Source organism: Lagopus leucura, unplaced genomic scaffold (assembly GCF_019238085.1).
Source record: "Lagopus leucura isolate 7727_CA_CO unplaced genomic scaffold, USGS_WTPT01 Super-Scaffold_100033, whole genome shotgun sequence".
Taxonomy (NCBI): Eukaryota; Metazoa; Chordata; class Aves; order Galliformes; family Phasianidae; genus Lagopus; species Lagopus leucura.
Window position 1 is genome coordinate 619,642 of NW_024962282.1, and position 17,374 is coordinate 637,015.

Here is a 17,374-nt window from a genome sequence, read left to right on the forward strand (position 1 = left end):
ACTTGACAGGAAAAGGAGGGCATCTGTGACACATATATATTATTAGACAAATATAAGTAACCGCGTCCCAGGTTCTGACTTAAAATTTTTAAAAAATCTCAATTTAAAAATCAAAGGAAGATCATAGTAACATCACAGAAGATGTGTTGTGGAACTAGATCTTTTAAATGCTTACAAATTTCTAAATTTTTCAATATTTTGAAATGCTGCTCTGTAATATAGTAGGTTTTAGCATTATCTACTGTCAAATTGACTCACCTAGACTACTATCTGTGAAAATTTTCTGAACTAAGAGGCAGTGGTTTGGTTCCTAATATTAATTTTGAATATCTAGCATTTTTCGAAATATGAGCAAATGCTTTTCAGACTTGTGTCCTTTCATCTAGTTGTGAAGATTCTGAGGTAGAAGAGAAATTGTAGGTTTTCTTTGCATGTTGCAGTGTGTAGCAGCTGAGATTAGCAAGATTTGCCCGCAAGAATATTTTCAAAAGAATAATTTTTCTTTAATATTGTTAGGAAGATAAAAAGTTTTAACTATATTTACAAAACCTGGAAGGGTGATTTGACATCACCTGCAGGATGTATTATCTACAGAAACGCCTGTTGTCTTGAGGGCCAGCATGGATTGCAGGTTGGATTTTCAACGCTAGATGTTGGACCCTGATTGCAATATCCTTTTTGTTTTTGGTAAACAATCCTGAACAATAATACTGTTATACATGTACACAGTATACTATAGTTCAACAAATAATTATGCAAGCAGTTATTAATTCTTCACTGCTTTACATGCTGACTTTTCAATACCATAAGCGCCCTCAGTCCCTTAGCGTTAGGACCATGTACTGTGTTAGCTTCAGCATCCAAAGCAATCTCCAGAAGCCTGAATACTTTTCTTTTGATGTTGTTCTTTTAAGTATGATTTTGTGGCAAGAAGGGTAGAAAAGTATTCTCTGTACTTGCAAAGTCCAGTGCTTGTTTCAGGGTAATCTACACCATAAAAAAACTTTCTCAATGAGAAAGAAGAAAACAAGACTTGTTGATTGCTTCTGTATCAGTATATAATTATTATTTTTATAATTTATTTTTTTAATCTTCCACCAGTATTTCCAGTGGTCCAACACAAAAACCAGGCATTTTTGTCAGTAATGTGAAGCCGGGTTCTCTTTCAGCAGAAGTGGGCTTAGAGGTAAGTATACCATTTTACAGTGTTGGTACTACAAAGAAATCTTGTTTGGCATTTATTTCTTCAAGGATTCCGGATCACTGTAGAGACATTAGCTGTTATTTCTTTCTATGGGAAAGAAATACTGTGTGGCTAGATTTCCAGTCAAAAAAGTTCCCTGCCTTTCAAAATGTGTGGGTCAGAACAACAGTCCACCTAACTCAAAATTTCATCTCAAATAGTGGCAATTGGAAATGCCGGTGGGAGACTGGCATGCTTGGCTGATTTCCCCTTGTGAATATTCTGCCAGTACGTGTAATTATTATATTGAGAATGTTTGACAGTCTCTCATTCCAGTTAGTATGTGTATTAGTACAGAATCTGTACTAAGATTTGGATTTACTCCTTTAGGTTGGTGATCAGATTGTTGAGGTGAATGGGGTGGACTTTTCGAATGTGGATCATAAAGAGGTAGGATTAAAACTACTTAGTTCCATTAATATGTAATTGTCAGTTTTTTTGTTGTTGTTGTTTTTGGTTTTTTTTAAGCTTCTGTTTCTCTTAGCTGCTTTTCATTGTACGTGCATAGCATGTTTACCACTAAATGCAGGATAATTTTTATTTTATTTTATTTTGCAGGCTGTCAGAGTGCTCAAAAGTAGCCGTACTTTGACTATCTCTGTAGTGGCAGGCGCTGTAAGTAGTATGTTTACAAAAGCACAATGTTTGTGAAAATTACTGTGTGGACAAATAAATAGTAAAAAATAAATAAGAAACAAAGCTGCATTTCATTACAATGTTTTTACTTCCAAATTTGGTCGAACTGAAGCCATTTGGAGTGGCTTATTATTTCTAACTATCCACAGTATGCTCAAATACAACAGTTCCAGGAATGTGTATTGTTCATGTGAAGTGTCAGGACAGTACTGTTCACTTGCAAGGACTGGGAATTAATTTTATGGTAATGATTTTTTCTGATTTTAGAGCTTGTGTTTTGACAGATAGCTTCTTCTACTGATACATGAAAGTTTGAGTCAATTAACATTTTCTCCTGAATAGTTAATGTATTCCTTGTACAACTGTTAGATCTCTTCTCTTTATTGTGTTTATTCAACACATTGAAAACTGTTCAATTTTTAATTTTCATTGTTTGTACAACAGAACAATATGCCTTTGGGTCCTGATCTAAAGTCAGCTGAAATTAATTTCTGCTGATTTCAGTGTGGCTTTCGAATAGTATTTCAATACTTTTTCTGCTTTAATCCTGACAGTAAAATGCGCAGTTTTATACAACAGCATACTTAAGTTCAGTAGACTAATCAAAGAAGACACTTTATAATTACCTCACAACTGAATTAAATAGAAATTAGGTTTAATAAATCATTTAGACTATTTCATAAGGGTTGTTACATGCTGTTTATCTGTATGAAGGAATCCATATTTTAATTAAACAACTCTTACTGGAAGAGACAATTGTTCAAAGGCATGATAAAATTGTTTAAAGAAATGCTCCAGGCTAGCTGATTAATCATCTCCTAATGAACATCCAAAGGATTTCAGTTCCAAGGGATGCTACAAGCTGTTAGAAAAAGTGTGTGCCATTGGCCTCATTAAAATTTTTGCTGTGGAACTCTTCAACTCCACTGTACTTCACCTCATTTTTTTCTCGTTTCTTTGGGACGTGTCTCTGTACCAAAGAAGAAATGGCAATAGATAAACTTTGTTTCTTTAATCCTTTTTTGTGGTTAAGTAAAGACCATGTCACAAAAGCATTCTTCAATGCCTGTTTTTGTTTATGAGCTTTAAAACCACAGAATTTTGAAAATTCATGCATTGATAATTAATGTTATTTATATTTCAGTAATAACTAAATATTTTCATCACATTCCACAATCAGAACCACTGATACACCTTTCTTGAGTAGTATTTTCTGGATTCTTATCTGTAAAGCAAATAAAATAGGACTAAAACCAGCTGAAACACATCATCTAATATAACCTCTTGCAAACTACATACCCTGCTTCATGGTATTCTGTAGCAGATAGGCGCAAGAACATTAAAAGATGATTACTGTGTGATTGTCTTTACCACTGGATTCTTTTGATGCCTTGTTGGGATGTATTGAGTGTGAGTTGGGCATGACAACTGCACTACTGCTGCAAAGTAGTTGCCTATGTTAGCACATCATACATTACTCCAAAACTGGAGTATTTCTTTGGAGTGAAGTGCCCAATCTTCTTGTCTTTCACAAAGCATTCTTGACTGAAAGTAATGGGAAGTAATGGCAAATGTGCTTATGTGTTATGTAAGCAGTTCTGAATTATTTCCTAGGAAAATTGCATCTGTGAGATCTCTAGTGACTGATTTGTGTTGCGATGCTGATTGCAGGGAAAGGAACTATTCATGACTGAAGAAGAGAGGCAGAGAGAAGCACATCTTCGTGAGCAGGAACGCCAGGAGTTAATGCATCAGAAGCGACTGGCACTGGAGACTAACAAAATCATCAAAGAGCAGCAAGAGAAAGAGAGATTGTAAGGAATCTGTCCAGGAGGGTCTGAAAAATTTTAGCTTAGATTTGGAGAGGGCAAGTAAGACAGAAATAATTATAAGAAGATTCCCAGCTGAACTTGATGTTATGGAGTCTCTAATCATGAATCCTTATTCCACTGATGTTTTGGGTTTTCAAAACCAGCATCATTCAAATAGGTGTACTGAGTTAAAGGGTTACTTTGTTCCTCAGCTGTCATACTCCCAATGCTTGGAGTATTGGGCATTGGGCATTTTCTTGATGCCATTCCCTTCTCTATGATTTTTAGTAGGATGGTAACAAATTTGTGCTCTTAGAATAACACACTATAGTACTGTCTCAGAAGGAGATAGAGAGTTAGAGTTAAATAGATAATGTGTCCTTGCTATCATATGGTCATGAATGTCCTCAAGGTTTGAACAAAAGTACGTTGAACCCTTGGTATCTTAAAGACTTTATTAAAAAAAAAAAATTCTTTCCCTATGTGTATGTATTTGCTGACCATATATTTCAGTAATTATATGCTGACACATTTTGTGCAAGTTCTTACTCAGAAATTACTATTTTTATCACGGTGTCCTAATTCCTGTTATAGAAGAAAAATGGAAATTTCCCAGAAGGCTGCAGAGGAAGAAGAGAGATATCGCAGAGAAATTGAGCAGTAAGTAACAGACTACAGAGGCAATATGCTGCCTGGAAAAAGAAGGGGAAAAAAACAAACAAACAACCAGGATTGTTATGTATTAGATCTGGCCAAAAACATTCTTTTCTAATAAAATTGTATATTTAATGAAGTGTAGTATCCCATGGATCTCAATAAGAGCACCAGAAACTTGCAAAATGGGAAACTGAAAAGCAGCACCTGGAAAACATAAGTGTTATGTTGATAATAAATAATGTAAACTTCAAGTTGAATGAAGTTGAATGTTCTTTTTTAAAACTATGTTATAAAGTATGTATCGAACAGGTATGTACAGAACACCAGATAAAAGAAATTGTGTCTCAGAACTTGATTATTCTGCTTCTGGTGTTTAATTTTAATGGAAAGGAAGAAATGAATGTTGGAATGAAATTGGTCAAGGAAGAAACGGAAGAATGGCTGAAGAGCTGGAAAACTTAAATTTTAAGAAAAAATATCAGATATGCCTAAATGACAGAGGTCATTAATTCTCAGTATACTTCAAGTTACATTGTAACGCCATAGATATTTTTTTTTTAATTAAATATAACAAGTTTAAACATTATTTTCAATGTGCCTTGCTGCTGATTGTGCTTCCAATTTTAAGTACTGACTTTCAGTGCAGATTAAATAGTGCTTTGGCCACGTGGATATGTTTTAAATTTATCTTAGCTAAATTTGGGATCCACAAGAAAATCCAAGTGCAAATGGTATCATATAAGATCTGGTAAATTTTGGTGCCGTTTGTCAGTTTATCAGTTCAAGACAGGCTGGAGCCAAGAATAGATCTTAGGCCACTTAAAGGTATTGTATATGAAACTACGAGTTATTAGGTTATGTGGTAGTACTGTTGTGACGTGGGATTTTCAGAATTTTCTTTCGAAGTGTCAATTTATTGATGGTGGTGCCTTTCTACTTTTTTTCCTTGTTTTATGAACTGCTTTTTCCTGCGGTGTGGCTGTTTTTCTAAAATGCTGACTTTAATGTGTTTTGTGCCTCAACAAGGTTTATATTTCATTGCCAAATGAGTCATTTTTTTAGTGTAGCCTAGAACTATGTCTTTAGGAAGCAATCATCATAATAGAAATAAGATCCAGTTAAAAATTCACAACTGAAACTTTAGACTCTAGGCATGTTGTAGATACTTCTACACTCCATATTTTAGTTGAAATGCTATTTTTCTAATATATACTTCAAATTTTGAAGTGGAAAAAAAAAATGAGAAACAGTTCTTCAATTAAGAAGAAACAGGCGACTTCAATTAAGGTGGTAGTGTTGTTGTGGATTCCTCTTGGCTTAAAATTTGTGAATTTGTTTATATATCTGTATATATACATCTTAACTTAATATGAAAATCAGAGTATTTTACATAGAGTTTCCAAGTTGTCCTAATAGCCATTGAGGTATCAAAGGCCATTAATAGATAACATTAAAATAGCTTTTTTTCCCATCTGTAATGTTGGAGTGTGTAAGTAAATTCTCATTTAGTGTTTGAACGTATTTCCAGCAAATCAGAAAGAAGTCATTAGGTTCTTCAAAAAATGACTCTTAAATCACTGAAAGGATTTTGGTTTGGTGCAAGAGGCATTTTATGATGCATTAATGGAAAACAAACACACCAAGATGTACTACAGAGTAAACAATTCTAATGAATTTATGTCTGCGTTGTTATTTTTATACTTTGTATTCATAGCTGCATTTTATTTTCCACATAGGATAACAGCAGAGGAAGAGAAATTTAAAAGGGAGTGGGAAGAAGACTGGGGGCCTAAAGAGCCTCCCAAACCTCTGAAAACTGTAACTGCAGAAGTGCACTCTGCTCCTCGTTCTAAGCACAAAAGTAAGTAACTGATTTCGGTCTGATTCCTTGGTAACTTTTTTGTTTCAGACACATTGAGTTGTATGGAATATATTGTATGTCAAAGCTGGGTCAGTGATCAGTTTGTGATTTTCAGAAGACTGGGAGCGCGTGAAAATTGTATTTAATGGTTCTTAGGAGGTACCCAGCTCACAGATGCTACAACTACTCAAACAATCATGGTTTTTTTTTTTTTACAATCAGCTGCAGGGAAGAAAAAAATCAGTTAACTAAGAAATCACTGCTTGAGATACAATCTCTTTAATTTGGGGTTCAGATACATTGCATTCCTTGTTGCTTTTGTGTTTCATTTGTCAAACTTCTAATGGAGGTGTTCTTGAATCAGTGGACGGTTTCCATTATATGTCCAAAAGAAAAGTGTGTTTATATTTTTTTATATATATGATGGTACATATATATAATGTACATGTACATAACGTGTACATAACATAATGTACACATAATGTACATAACATAACATGCTGAATTCCATACATAAACGAGTATTTACTTCACTGAAGATGATGTCACATAGTAAGTTACAGTTTTCTTCCATTTGTCATAAGTTTGTTACTTCTGAAAAGGAAGGTATGAAGAAGGGATAAGGGATAAATGTTTCTATTCTTCTTTCTCATTTGGGAATAGTTCTGACTTACTATATTACTCATAGCACTACGTAATTTAACTTTTTTTTTTAATTTAGTGAGAGGCGTTGGGAGGTAAACTTTGAAAACACAAAACTAATACAAGATTTGCAGTTTGAGTTGGAGTGAATGAATGTTCTTTGTTGTGCTCCTTCTAATGCTACTTTTTTTTTCCTCCCTCACTCTTAATTGAAGAATTATGTTAATTACTTAATTGAAGTATTATGAAGGATGGAGATAACAGTTTTGTGTATTTTCTGTATTTTGTCTTGTACTACTTTTGGCTTGAAAGAAATGAATGCAATGTTTAACTTTCATAAAATTCTAGATATCTTTTCTGTCCTCTTTTCACCAGAACCTGATTATCTTTTATTTTGGCAGACTTGGGAACCACTGGGATGTCTTACAGCTCCCTCACTTCACTTTTACAAGGAGGAAGTGACTGAGCCCATTCTTAGCATCTCCCATTCTCACTCAGCATGAGGCCATGTGTTTCCCATTGCCTGAAAAAAAAAATAATTCTCACTTCTTGTACTGAACTACAAGTCGTGTTGTACGGGTCAATATTTAGTTATAACCTTTAAGTAAACAATTGAGTAAGCAATTTAATGTAATCAATGTGACTACAACAGAAGCTATTACTGCATGATGACAGTAGAGCACTGGATAAATGAAAAAAAATCAAGCAAAAAATTAAGTGGTTTTCCCACTCTTTTTCTCTTTTAACAAATCAACTTCTTACTGTTATGACTTCCAGACCTCCTTTATTCATTTTAAGGCTGAATTATTTCATATATCATCTTCTGGACTTTGAGCTTTTTTGATTACTACGTTGAAAATGAAATAATGGCATAACAATGTTTGGAGTTCATACAAAAATTGTTGTATCTGTCTGTGATGCATGCTAAGAGCTTATATGGACGTAAGCATCCACTAAAGAAATCAGAATTTCCAGTTCCCAGTGACCTAATCCTTTGGGAAGCAAGGATACTTGTAAGCATTTGAGAAATCTGTGCATTTGTCTGTGAGCTAGTATGTGTAGCAGATGTGTTAACATCTTTAATAGACCATCTGTTAGTGGGAGAAAGAAATCCTGCTTTTTTTTCCTCTTTTTCTGTTCCCATCTTATTGTCACCTTTCTTCATGGATCCTGTTAATCTTTTATTTCCTTCTCAGCCCTCCTCATATCTTTTTTTCATCTGTTGCAACAACTCTTTAACAAACAGTCTGCAGAGCCTGATTTGTTATCACTGGGCAGTCTGCATCAAAATTATTTGAGAGATTGAGGGGGTGTTTTTTTTTTTTTTGTACACTGCAACTTTTCAGTGAGGAATTACACTGAGGTGTTAAGTTGTCCAAAGGAATTTAAGGCGCATGGAGCTTAATTTGCAGTTAAGAAGCGAAGTTGGAAGCTATACATGATGACCAGAGAGTGTACTAAAACGGTATTAGACAAAGTAAGTAGTGGGAAATGCTTATGGAGCAGGTATTGCAAAATTTAAGGGAAACCTGGGTCATTTCTGAACTTATTAACTTATTAACTTATTAATTGTTATTTTTTTCATGAGTGGGCAAGTCAGTTTTCTTTCCATGGGTAAGAAACTGAGCTGGGGGAAATATTTCATCCATTTAGTTTTCTGACTCTTCTGGACAGTGTTATCCCTGTACAGTGTTTGCCATACTGGCAGTGCAACAGAAGGCCGTTATCTGTTTCTGAAGCCAGACATCTAAGGACTTCTGATGGCTTAATAGGAGAAGCCACCTGCACATTTATCTTTATTGCAGAGCAGACTAATTGGCCATGTGTAAATTCTAACTGCTTTCTGAAGTTAGAGGAGATTAGAATTTGATTTGATCTGAGCAGGACTACAATCTTTTTTTTTTTTTTTCTTTTTTTTTCTTTCTTTTTTATTTTATTTTATTTTTATTTTTATTTTTATTTTTATTTTATTTGAGGCAAGATACCTCATTGCTAATTCTTTTTATTTCATGAAAACTACTAGTCACCCATTGCTGGTCTCTTTATTTCATGGGAATCTCCAGTTGACTTTCTGTCTCCTCATTCCCTTCCTCCTTTGTTTCTCTAGTAGATTTAGAGGGAGTTGCACATGACCAACTTGAAACAGATGACATGGATGAAGTGATCATGAAGCAGGACAAACAGGTTTGCCATCCAGCCTTAACTTCCTATCCTGATTCAGATTCTTCCTATGTTTCTCTTCCTTCTGACAGTCAGTCTTGACACTGAACTATGATCTGATTTTGCTAGAGCAATATATGTTGTCCTTTGGTATGATGAAAGGTTATGATACTGTTGTTGTCACTGCTTTCTAAAGATACTTCGACAAGAATACAAAACATGTCAATCCTACAGAAACATGGATTATAGTGAGAACTCTGTGTATTGTCAGTGTTTATTATGTACAATTATAATACTATATTATTTTGTCTGATTTTACTCCACTTTTTTTTGAATGTTTATGCACCTGCATGTGCATAGTTCACTGTGAGAAACAGCTTTTCTTGTCATCCTAAGCACCAATGCGTTCTGCAAGCTTGAAATAATTTGATTACTTGTTATGGTTTGTGTAAAGTAGGACGTGGACTACAGAAATCTCAGCAATGCATATGGCTGTATGGTTCTGTATAATAGTTAATTGTTGCATTTGCTTTGCTTAATACAAAATGTGTATCAGCTTAATACAAAATGTGTATCAGCAAAATAAGGGATATTTGTGACTAAATGTGCTAGCACAATTAATGAAGAAGTGGTTTAAGTACTTGTTTTATAATATTGAACATTCGTTGTGCCTCCAAATAAATTTTAACCAGTTATATGTATCAACAGGGATCAATCTGAACTAGACATCAACTTTTCTTAAAACAACAACTTTTCCTTTACCTTTTTGTAGCTTTTGGATGGTTTTATCGGTATGAAGGAAAATTTCCCACAATCCGTAAGGTACAAAGTGTGATAAGTGAGCTTGTTTGCTGTGCATTTGAATTTTAATTCCTCTTCTTTCTTCTCTTCCACTTTAACACATAGAAATTTAGATGCTTTTCAGATATATCTGCCTATGAATGCACTCTTTTGAACACTTAGAACTTCTCAAAACCTGCCAGCTGCAGTGAGAATTGAGTGTATACTTTGCAGAAGCTGTTCACCACAGATCAAAAAGTCCTCAAAATAATAAATAAATCCGTAAATAATAAAAGTTTTTGAAGATGCAAAAATTCAATGGAAGTCATGTGTGCCATTTCCAGTTAAACTTCTGCAGATCTCCCATTGAGAGTGCTGAAGGCAAAAGGCTTGTGTAAATCACACACAGAAAGGAAAAGTACCAGAAAATCTTTAAGTATGATGGAATACTTCTTAAATCTGTAGAGTCACATCTAAGACATTACTGCAGTTCCAAGTAGTACTTTATTCCTGCTATTGCTTTGTTCTCTTTATTTCTTTCAATATACCTTAGTTATATCATAGGTTTCTGTGTTGTTTGTTTCTTATGATGGCTGATAGTAATTTACTGGGGTAGGACAAACTGTCAAAGAGGGCTCATAGATCTCTCTCCAAAGAACTCAGAATTTCTGAGAAGGACAGAGGAAGTATTTGAATCATCATTTATGACTGTTTTTTTTAACCTTCTAGGAGGGTAAGAAATGCCAGCGGTTTTGATCTTAACTAGAATAAGAAAATGACAGTGTACTCTGATGCCATTTCTTATTGCTAGTGACTGTAAATCAACTTCGATCTGAAACACATAAAATCCAGTATGGTTAGGATCATCTGACAAAGATAAATACATTATGAAAATTCAGCCTCTTCACACAAATAGAGGATTTTTGCTATGGCTGCTGACCAAGATAATTTACAGAGTCTCCAAATACCTTCTCATATATTAATAAAGATTCAGCTCAGTTCCTGCTGAACTCTGCTACACAATGTGGACTAAAACTTGAAAGTACCTTAACCTTTTACTTTTAGAAATACTTTTAAATATTCAAATGGTAAATTTTCTTCCTACTGAAAATTGCAAATGGATTTCCTGCGTGTGCACTAAAAACAAAATTTCACTCTGTACTTAAAATATCTTTAATAGGAAATTAACTGAATCCATGGGGAAAAAGGACAGAAGAGATGAGTCATCTTGTTGTATCTGAAAGCAATAAATGCAGCTAAGATGGTCTCTGATGTTGATATTTTGAAACTCTTTGGCATGCATACTGCTTAGCGTGCCTTTAGGTTTAGTAATTTTTCAAATGTTGAGAGCTGGTGGGTTGACTACCACCTTCCAGATACATTATTAAGTGCTATCTATGAAATGTAGTATCTTCTAATTTATTAGAGGATGATATTTTATCAAAAATTGTAACTAAACTAACTAGCCCTGCATAAAACATGCCAACAGAATGTTATTAAAACATGAGAAGCTAGCTGTTTGACTTAAGGTTGTTTTGTGGTTTTCTTTTTTATCTCTAAAAATTGTTGGTTTTCCAACAGTAGCTACACTTAACTGCAGAGCAGTAGTCAACTTACCACTGAACTCATCCAACAGGATCATGGGCTAAAAGACTATGAAGAAATCTTGCCCTTTGGTTGCATTGTGCATTCAACATTTTAGAATTATTATGTACAGTATTATTTCACGCAAAAGCTGATTTTTGCTGCTGGTGGTAGGGACTGGTCTTCATGATCTGGAATTCTTTCCTGAGAGCAGTTTAGTTTCTCTGTTGATCTAGGCCTCTCCATTAAAGGTGCTTGTTTGTATTAAGGCATGCAATGGTGTGTTTAGGATGTATGAAGTATGAAGCATTTCTTTGTTCGCATCTATGTGTACACGAGTGTCTGAAAGCAGTCAGTCTCCTACTGATGTAAAAAAAAAAACGAAGAGAGATAATAACTAACCAAACCAATCTAACTAAAGAGAACTAATCAAAACTGATTAACTATTTGAAAAAAAGTTCTGTAATGGACCTATCTGCTCTACAGTTGTAACTTTGCAGAGGAGTCAGAGGAGCTGACTGGCTGTGTACAGGCAGTCCAAAAGAGTTGAATTTCTAGCAAATTGCTGAGGAAATGCAGTTAAAAATTATACCTGAAAGACTGATTCCATACTTGCACTATACTTCAGTTTTCAAGGCAGGCACTCATGTACTGAGCTTGAAGTTTGCCATGTTTTTAGTTTATGTAAAAATCTAGCTTAAATATAATAATAATTCCCAGAAAGGAAAGGAGAGAAAGAAGTCAAAAAGTGACAGTTTTTGTGAACAGAAGAAGAATAAAAAGGAAATGGAATTTGAGCAAAGACTTGCCAAAGAGAAAGAAGGAATGCTGGAGAAAGAAAAACAACTGAAAATAAATCGTCTTGTGCAGGAGGTATGTTGTATTCTTCTATCAGGTGAAAAATTACACTGGAGAAAAATGAGGTGAATTTTCAGTGGAAGTATCTGAATTGGGCACTTGTTTAATTGTCAAAGATAACTAAGTTTAAAAATGAATTACATTTCACCACAAACCTCTGTTTCCAAATTCGATTGTAGCTACCGTCAATTTTTGTTCAAATGAGGCAAAAACTGCATTTATGTACCGTCCATATTTAGTGGTGAGTTTAATGGAAGACAGCAGAATAGGAAGCCATTCTCAAAAGCACAGCTAGTTGTAAAACTAATCTAAATGGCATATCCTAAGTTTGAAGCCTTTGTACTGTAACTATATCTCCAATCTTTTTTTTAATACACTGGTGATATGCTTAAGGTATCTGAAACAGAACGTGAAGATCTGGAAGAATCAGAAAAAGTGCAGCATTGGGTGGAAAGACTTTGTCAGACACGGTTAGAACAGATTTCCTCTGTGGAAAATGAATCTCCTGAGGTAAAATGCTAGTTTTTCTATATGCTGCACGATCTCAAAATTACTCACTGGTTTTCTCCTAACAACAATAGCTTTTACCAGATGTAATAGAGAAAAAAAAAAACTGTCTTGTTCTTTGCTTCTCAGCCTTTATCCTAATAAAGGAAAAAGGAAAGAAGAGGAAAACTGTCAGCAGTTGGTGAATGGCAATGTAAATCTGATGGTTAGACTAGATGATCTTAGACATCTTTTCCAACTTTAATGACTCTATGTTTCTATAGCATTTGATGTTTCCATAGTTCATAGAGATGATGTCATTTGTTAAAGGTCAATGCTAGTGTTTCCGGTTTGTACATTTCAGTATGCTATTGCTACAAAATAACTTAATTGGTTCATGAGCACTCTTTGGGATAGGTAGAACATGCTGCCAATAAAATTTACTAAGTGAGAGTAGAATATCCAGCTGTATTTTTTTTTAATATTCTACACAAATAATAACATCACTAATCATTTCTTTAATGCCTGCTTGAATTGTAATCACAATTCAAGTACTAATTGCAACTAACTAAGTGACATTAAGAGACTGACAAAAGAAAAAACCTCCCAAATAATCAGATCCTTTGTTTTAAGTAGTCCCCCCAGATGAAGAAAGATGCAGAGAGTGATTGTGCCTTAGCTACGTGCCTCTCTGTGTGGAGAGAGGCTTTCCCACCATCCTGCTGTGTGGCTTTCTTCCAAGCACAGCTGCTTTCAGGAGGAACACTGCAATCTACTGAATTCCCCTGAGACTCCAAGCAATTGTAACCACACAACCACAAAGGGACCCTTGGGGAACCCTCTTAGTCAAATTTTCTACGGGTCAATATGCTGCAGCCCTGAAAAAAACAGCCGGTCTTCTATTCTTCCTACTCATAGGTTTGGATCCGCTTTGTTCTTTAGTGCAGGTCTCCAGAATGGTGGAATGATTACGCTAAGTTTTCTTCGGCTTTCTACCAGATTTTTGGAAAGTAAAGTTGGCACATTATGGGCTGAAGTCACTGTTGCAGAGCTCTACTCTCATTTGAGACAAATATTCTGTATTTGCGCTACCAGTTCTTCTACATTACGTACGATTAGCCTATTGTAGAACTTCTACAAAACTACTCAAGCAGTTACACTCATATAATATGTAAAGACAGAATGCTTCTGAGGAATAGATGTAGCTGAACTGTATTGAGGTACTACAGGCCTGAACTCCTGCTTGGGTACAAGAGCAACCAACATCTATTTTACTTGGGAAGAAATGTGTGTGTTTTTTTAGTACCAAAAAGTGATTATGCCACATGAGATCTCAACGTCAACAGAAATCCATTTGGGGAAAATGGTGTCAGATTAGGTTAAGATGCATGCGTCTGTAGAACAGCTTATCTCTCTTTAATATTTCCTAAGTTGCATCTATCAACTGGAGTTTCTTACATACTTAAATCATACCACTGATAAATGTCTAAATGAAACATTAGTAACTGTAACAGCACATATGCAATCTTTCTTTATACTTGTAAATGCTTTCTCTTAAGTTTCTGGGAGGTGAGTGGCTTATTCTGTTCAAATTGTGGAATTTGCAAGTCTTATGTTGATCAATAGAAATTATAAAGTCCAGAGCTTCCTGAAGATTTGGATTTCATGGAACCCAAAGCTGTTTTGTTTTGATAGCTGTTTACTTTTACTTCCCCCTTCATCATTATGATCTGCTGCAAATTGTTTTCTTCTTTGTTTTTTTGTTTTTTTGTTTTTTTAATGTCTTGAAACTTCAGGGATGCCTTAAGTTGCTTTTCTTTGATATGTAAAAAAGCTTCCATAGAAACACTTCATGGATATTCTGTGTGCAAGAATCCAGGAGTTTTCAGAGCAGGAGCAGTTAGGTTGGGTGGTGGTGCAGGATTTGCCGTTGATTTCATTAGAGCTGTTGCAGATATTAACTAGTAAGGCAGATTTTTGTTTTCTCATGCGTAGTTGGCAAGTGGACGTCCTGCCGCTTCTTCCTCTGCCACATCGGTGAGGCGGTTTGCTGGTGGCTTACAGCTTCATACCACAGATCTTGATGATATAAACTTAGATGAAGTTGAGAAACATGTGGCACCACTTCCACCACCACCACCACCACTTACTGTTACTCCAGTATCATCAGCTCATCCACTTCCTGTATTGAATGTTCCACTTTCCAAAGGTCCAGTCCTAACAGTATCACCAGCTTCCCAGGTGACCTCATTATCTGTTTGGATGCACGTGCCTCTACCATTTCCCTGCTTGGCCTCCCTCCCTGGTTCCATTACCCACTATTACTTCATCTATTGGATCAGCCAGTCTACTATTTGTAACATTAAAATAAATGAAGTGTTTCTGTTGTTCGATAGTCCGTGAATGCAGTCCAGAGGTTGTTTCATTATTTATTCTTGAAATTTAAGCCTAGAGGGCTTTGTTCTCTCCTTCCTGCATGTGTTGCAGACCCATCACGTGCAAATATGTTGGGCAGAATGTAATAGTTAAAAAGATATTTGGATGTGTTTAAAAAAGAAAATGTCAGGCAGCAAATTCAATTCAAGTTTGAGAAAAAATATCTATGTAGTGAAAATCACTGCTCTGAAAGTCATTAAAATTTTATCAGGCTTGTTTGTTAGCTGCAAAGATTGGAAGAAGAGGATTAGCTTGAAATCAGAAGACCCAACTTTTAAAACCTCAACACAGCATAAATTATCAGTAAAGCAGTTTTAAATGAACAAGAGTTGGTGATCTTTCTGTAAATCAGGTTTGCTGACTTTTTACTGACACAAAAGAGCTAGCGATTTCTTATTCAGAATATTCCAACTTTATTACAATCTCAGTCTAAAAGAGGATCACATGTGTAAGAAATCTTGTGCCAGATCTCATTCTAGGAGAGAAATGGCAGCTGCTGCATTGCACTTTCTCTTGCACTGTGATGGGATTTGTGTACTCCAATTTGTGTACCAAAATATTATTGTTTCTTTCAAAGCAAAAGAGGGTCCTGTATTGTCACGTCTTTCCTACATGTTGTTTTTCCTGCATGGATTTATTGATTGCACTATTGTGTGTGTTGTTTGCTTGTTTTTTTTTTCTTGCATTTTTACTTGGAAATACTAGATTTCTGCTTTTGCGTGATTTTGATTAAAGTGAGAAAGGATATGCAAGTTTATCACTTCTTGGCAGATTATGTGAATAATTGCCTTAATGCAAACTACATATATTTCATTATTATCTTCTTACAGTGCTTCCTCTTATGTGGGTTATAAGTTTGATGTGCCAAGAATATGCTAGATCCATTGAAATGGAGATGTCGCACGTTCTTATGGATAACAAAGGTCCCTTGTTGTCCACAAATAAGTGCGTGTGCATCTAATGCTAAGGGTCTGATTTTTAAAGGTAACACAGGAGCTTCTAAACTGGATCTAACCTCAAACTCACATATTCCAATATGTGTTTCTGGTAATTATTCACTGCCAGATGTCTTTGAGCAAAAGGTCAGTAATTAAAGAAAAACACAGCTGGCAAGAACAACAAAAATCACCTAGCCTTCAGTAATGGTAGGCTAGTTCTCACTGAATATAATTAGCTGTGTAAACAAGGAAAGAACTAAGCTCTTAATAAACTACTAATACTGAACGAGAGCTGCTTTGTTTATAGGCAGTATTATCAGTAACCTAGTATTGCTAATGGGGCATCAGACATGATAGTAAAATCAGAAGGTGGACAGCTTCTCCTTGCCTCTTCTTTAAAAATGCTGCAAGTAAAACAAAAACATTTTGTTTGATTTCAATAATGAAACATCTTGCATTTATGCCAACCAAAGCAAAAATTAAGGAAGACTTCATGTTGTCCACCAAGAATATTTTCCTCATTTTATTCAAAACTGTAAATCTTTTCTTTGGTGCTATTTTTCCCCCAAGATCATTGTATTTCAAATTCAGCTCCTAACAAATACCTGACAAAAAGAACGAATTTTCCTGTCAAGTATGTTCTTGGCAACTAGCTGTTAAAACACCTCATATAAAAGGGTCTCTTTCATAAGATTATTAGCAACTGTATATTTTTACCTGAACCCAGTACTAAGTCTGCTACTGTTTAGGTTGTAAGAAACACCTCCCACGTTGGCAAAGTGTCTGCCGTGTCAAGCAGTCCGCTGGTATGTCATGTGTTGTTAATAATGAATGTCGTATTATGAGTTTCCTGTGTAATGGTAACGTAAAGGAAAGGTTAAGGGTCTCACTCTGCATGGCTCATTTATTTCAAATTTGGCACTTACAGTCATATGTCTATATCCTGTTACAAGATACCTAATGCCAGGTAGTGATAGTGACTTGTAATGATCTGAAGACTTCATATTTCAAATCTTCAACCATATACAGTCAAAGTTTGTGTGTTCCATGCAAAGTCTCTACACTGCTCACCATGTGAGAGTGCTTTTCTGCTAAGACAAAGAGCTGGGACTGAGCTGTATTTTAAACATCATGGCTACATGCTACAAAGTGAGCTCTTTTTTTCTTCTTCATGAGGACAACTGCATTTATTTCATCAGTGTTTGCATTGATTTTAATTTAGGATGACCGGATGTCAGGTTCCCCCATTCTGAGGCACTTTTCATGTTGCGCAACTCCAGGA

The 17,374-nt window shown here is 35.2% G+C and overlaps 1 protein-coding gene across 2 annotated transcripts in view; it reads left to right on the forward strand.

The window, feature by feature from the left end:
* Nucleotides 1–17,374, forward strand: part of USH1C (USH1 protein network component harmonin) — a 44,683-nt gene that overhangs the window by 14,606 nt on the left and 12,703 nt on the right. The window contains exons 9-15 of one of the 2 annotated variants that reach the window (XM_042882160.1): nt 1,102–1,186; nt 1,574–1,633; nt 1,802–1,858; nt 3,551–3,693; nt 4,285–4,350; nt 6,084–6,208; nt 8,958–9,034. In XM_042882160.1, the coding sequence (XP_042738094.1) occupies nt 1,102–1,186; nt 1,574–1,633; nt 1,802–1,858; nt 3,551–3,693; nt 4,285–4,350; nt 6,084–6,208; nt 8,958–9,034 (613 nt within the window). The remainder of the gene's footprint in view (nt 1–1,101; nt 1,187–1,573; nt 1,634–1,801; nt 1,859–3,550; nt 3,694–4,284; nt 4,351–6,083; nt 6,209–8,957; nt 9,035–17,374) is intronic. The other variant, XM_042882161.1, reaches the window with a different exon arrangement.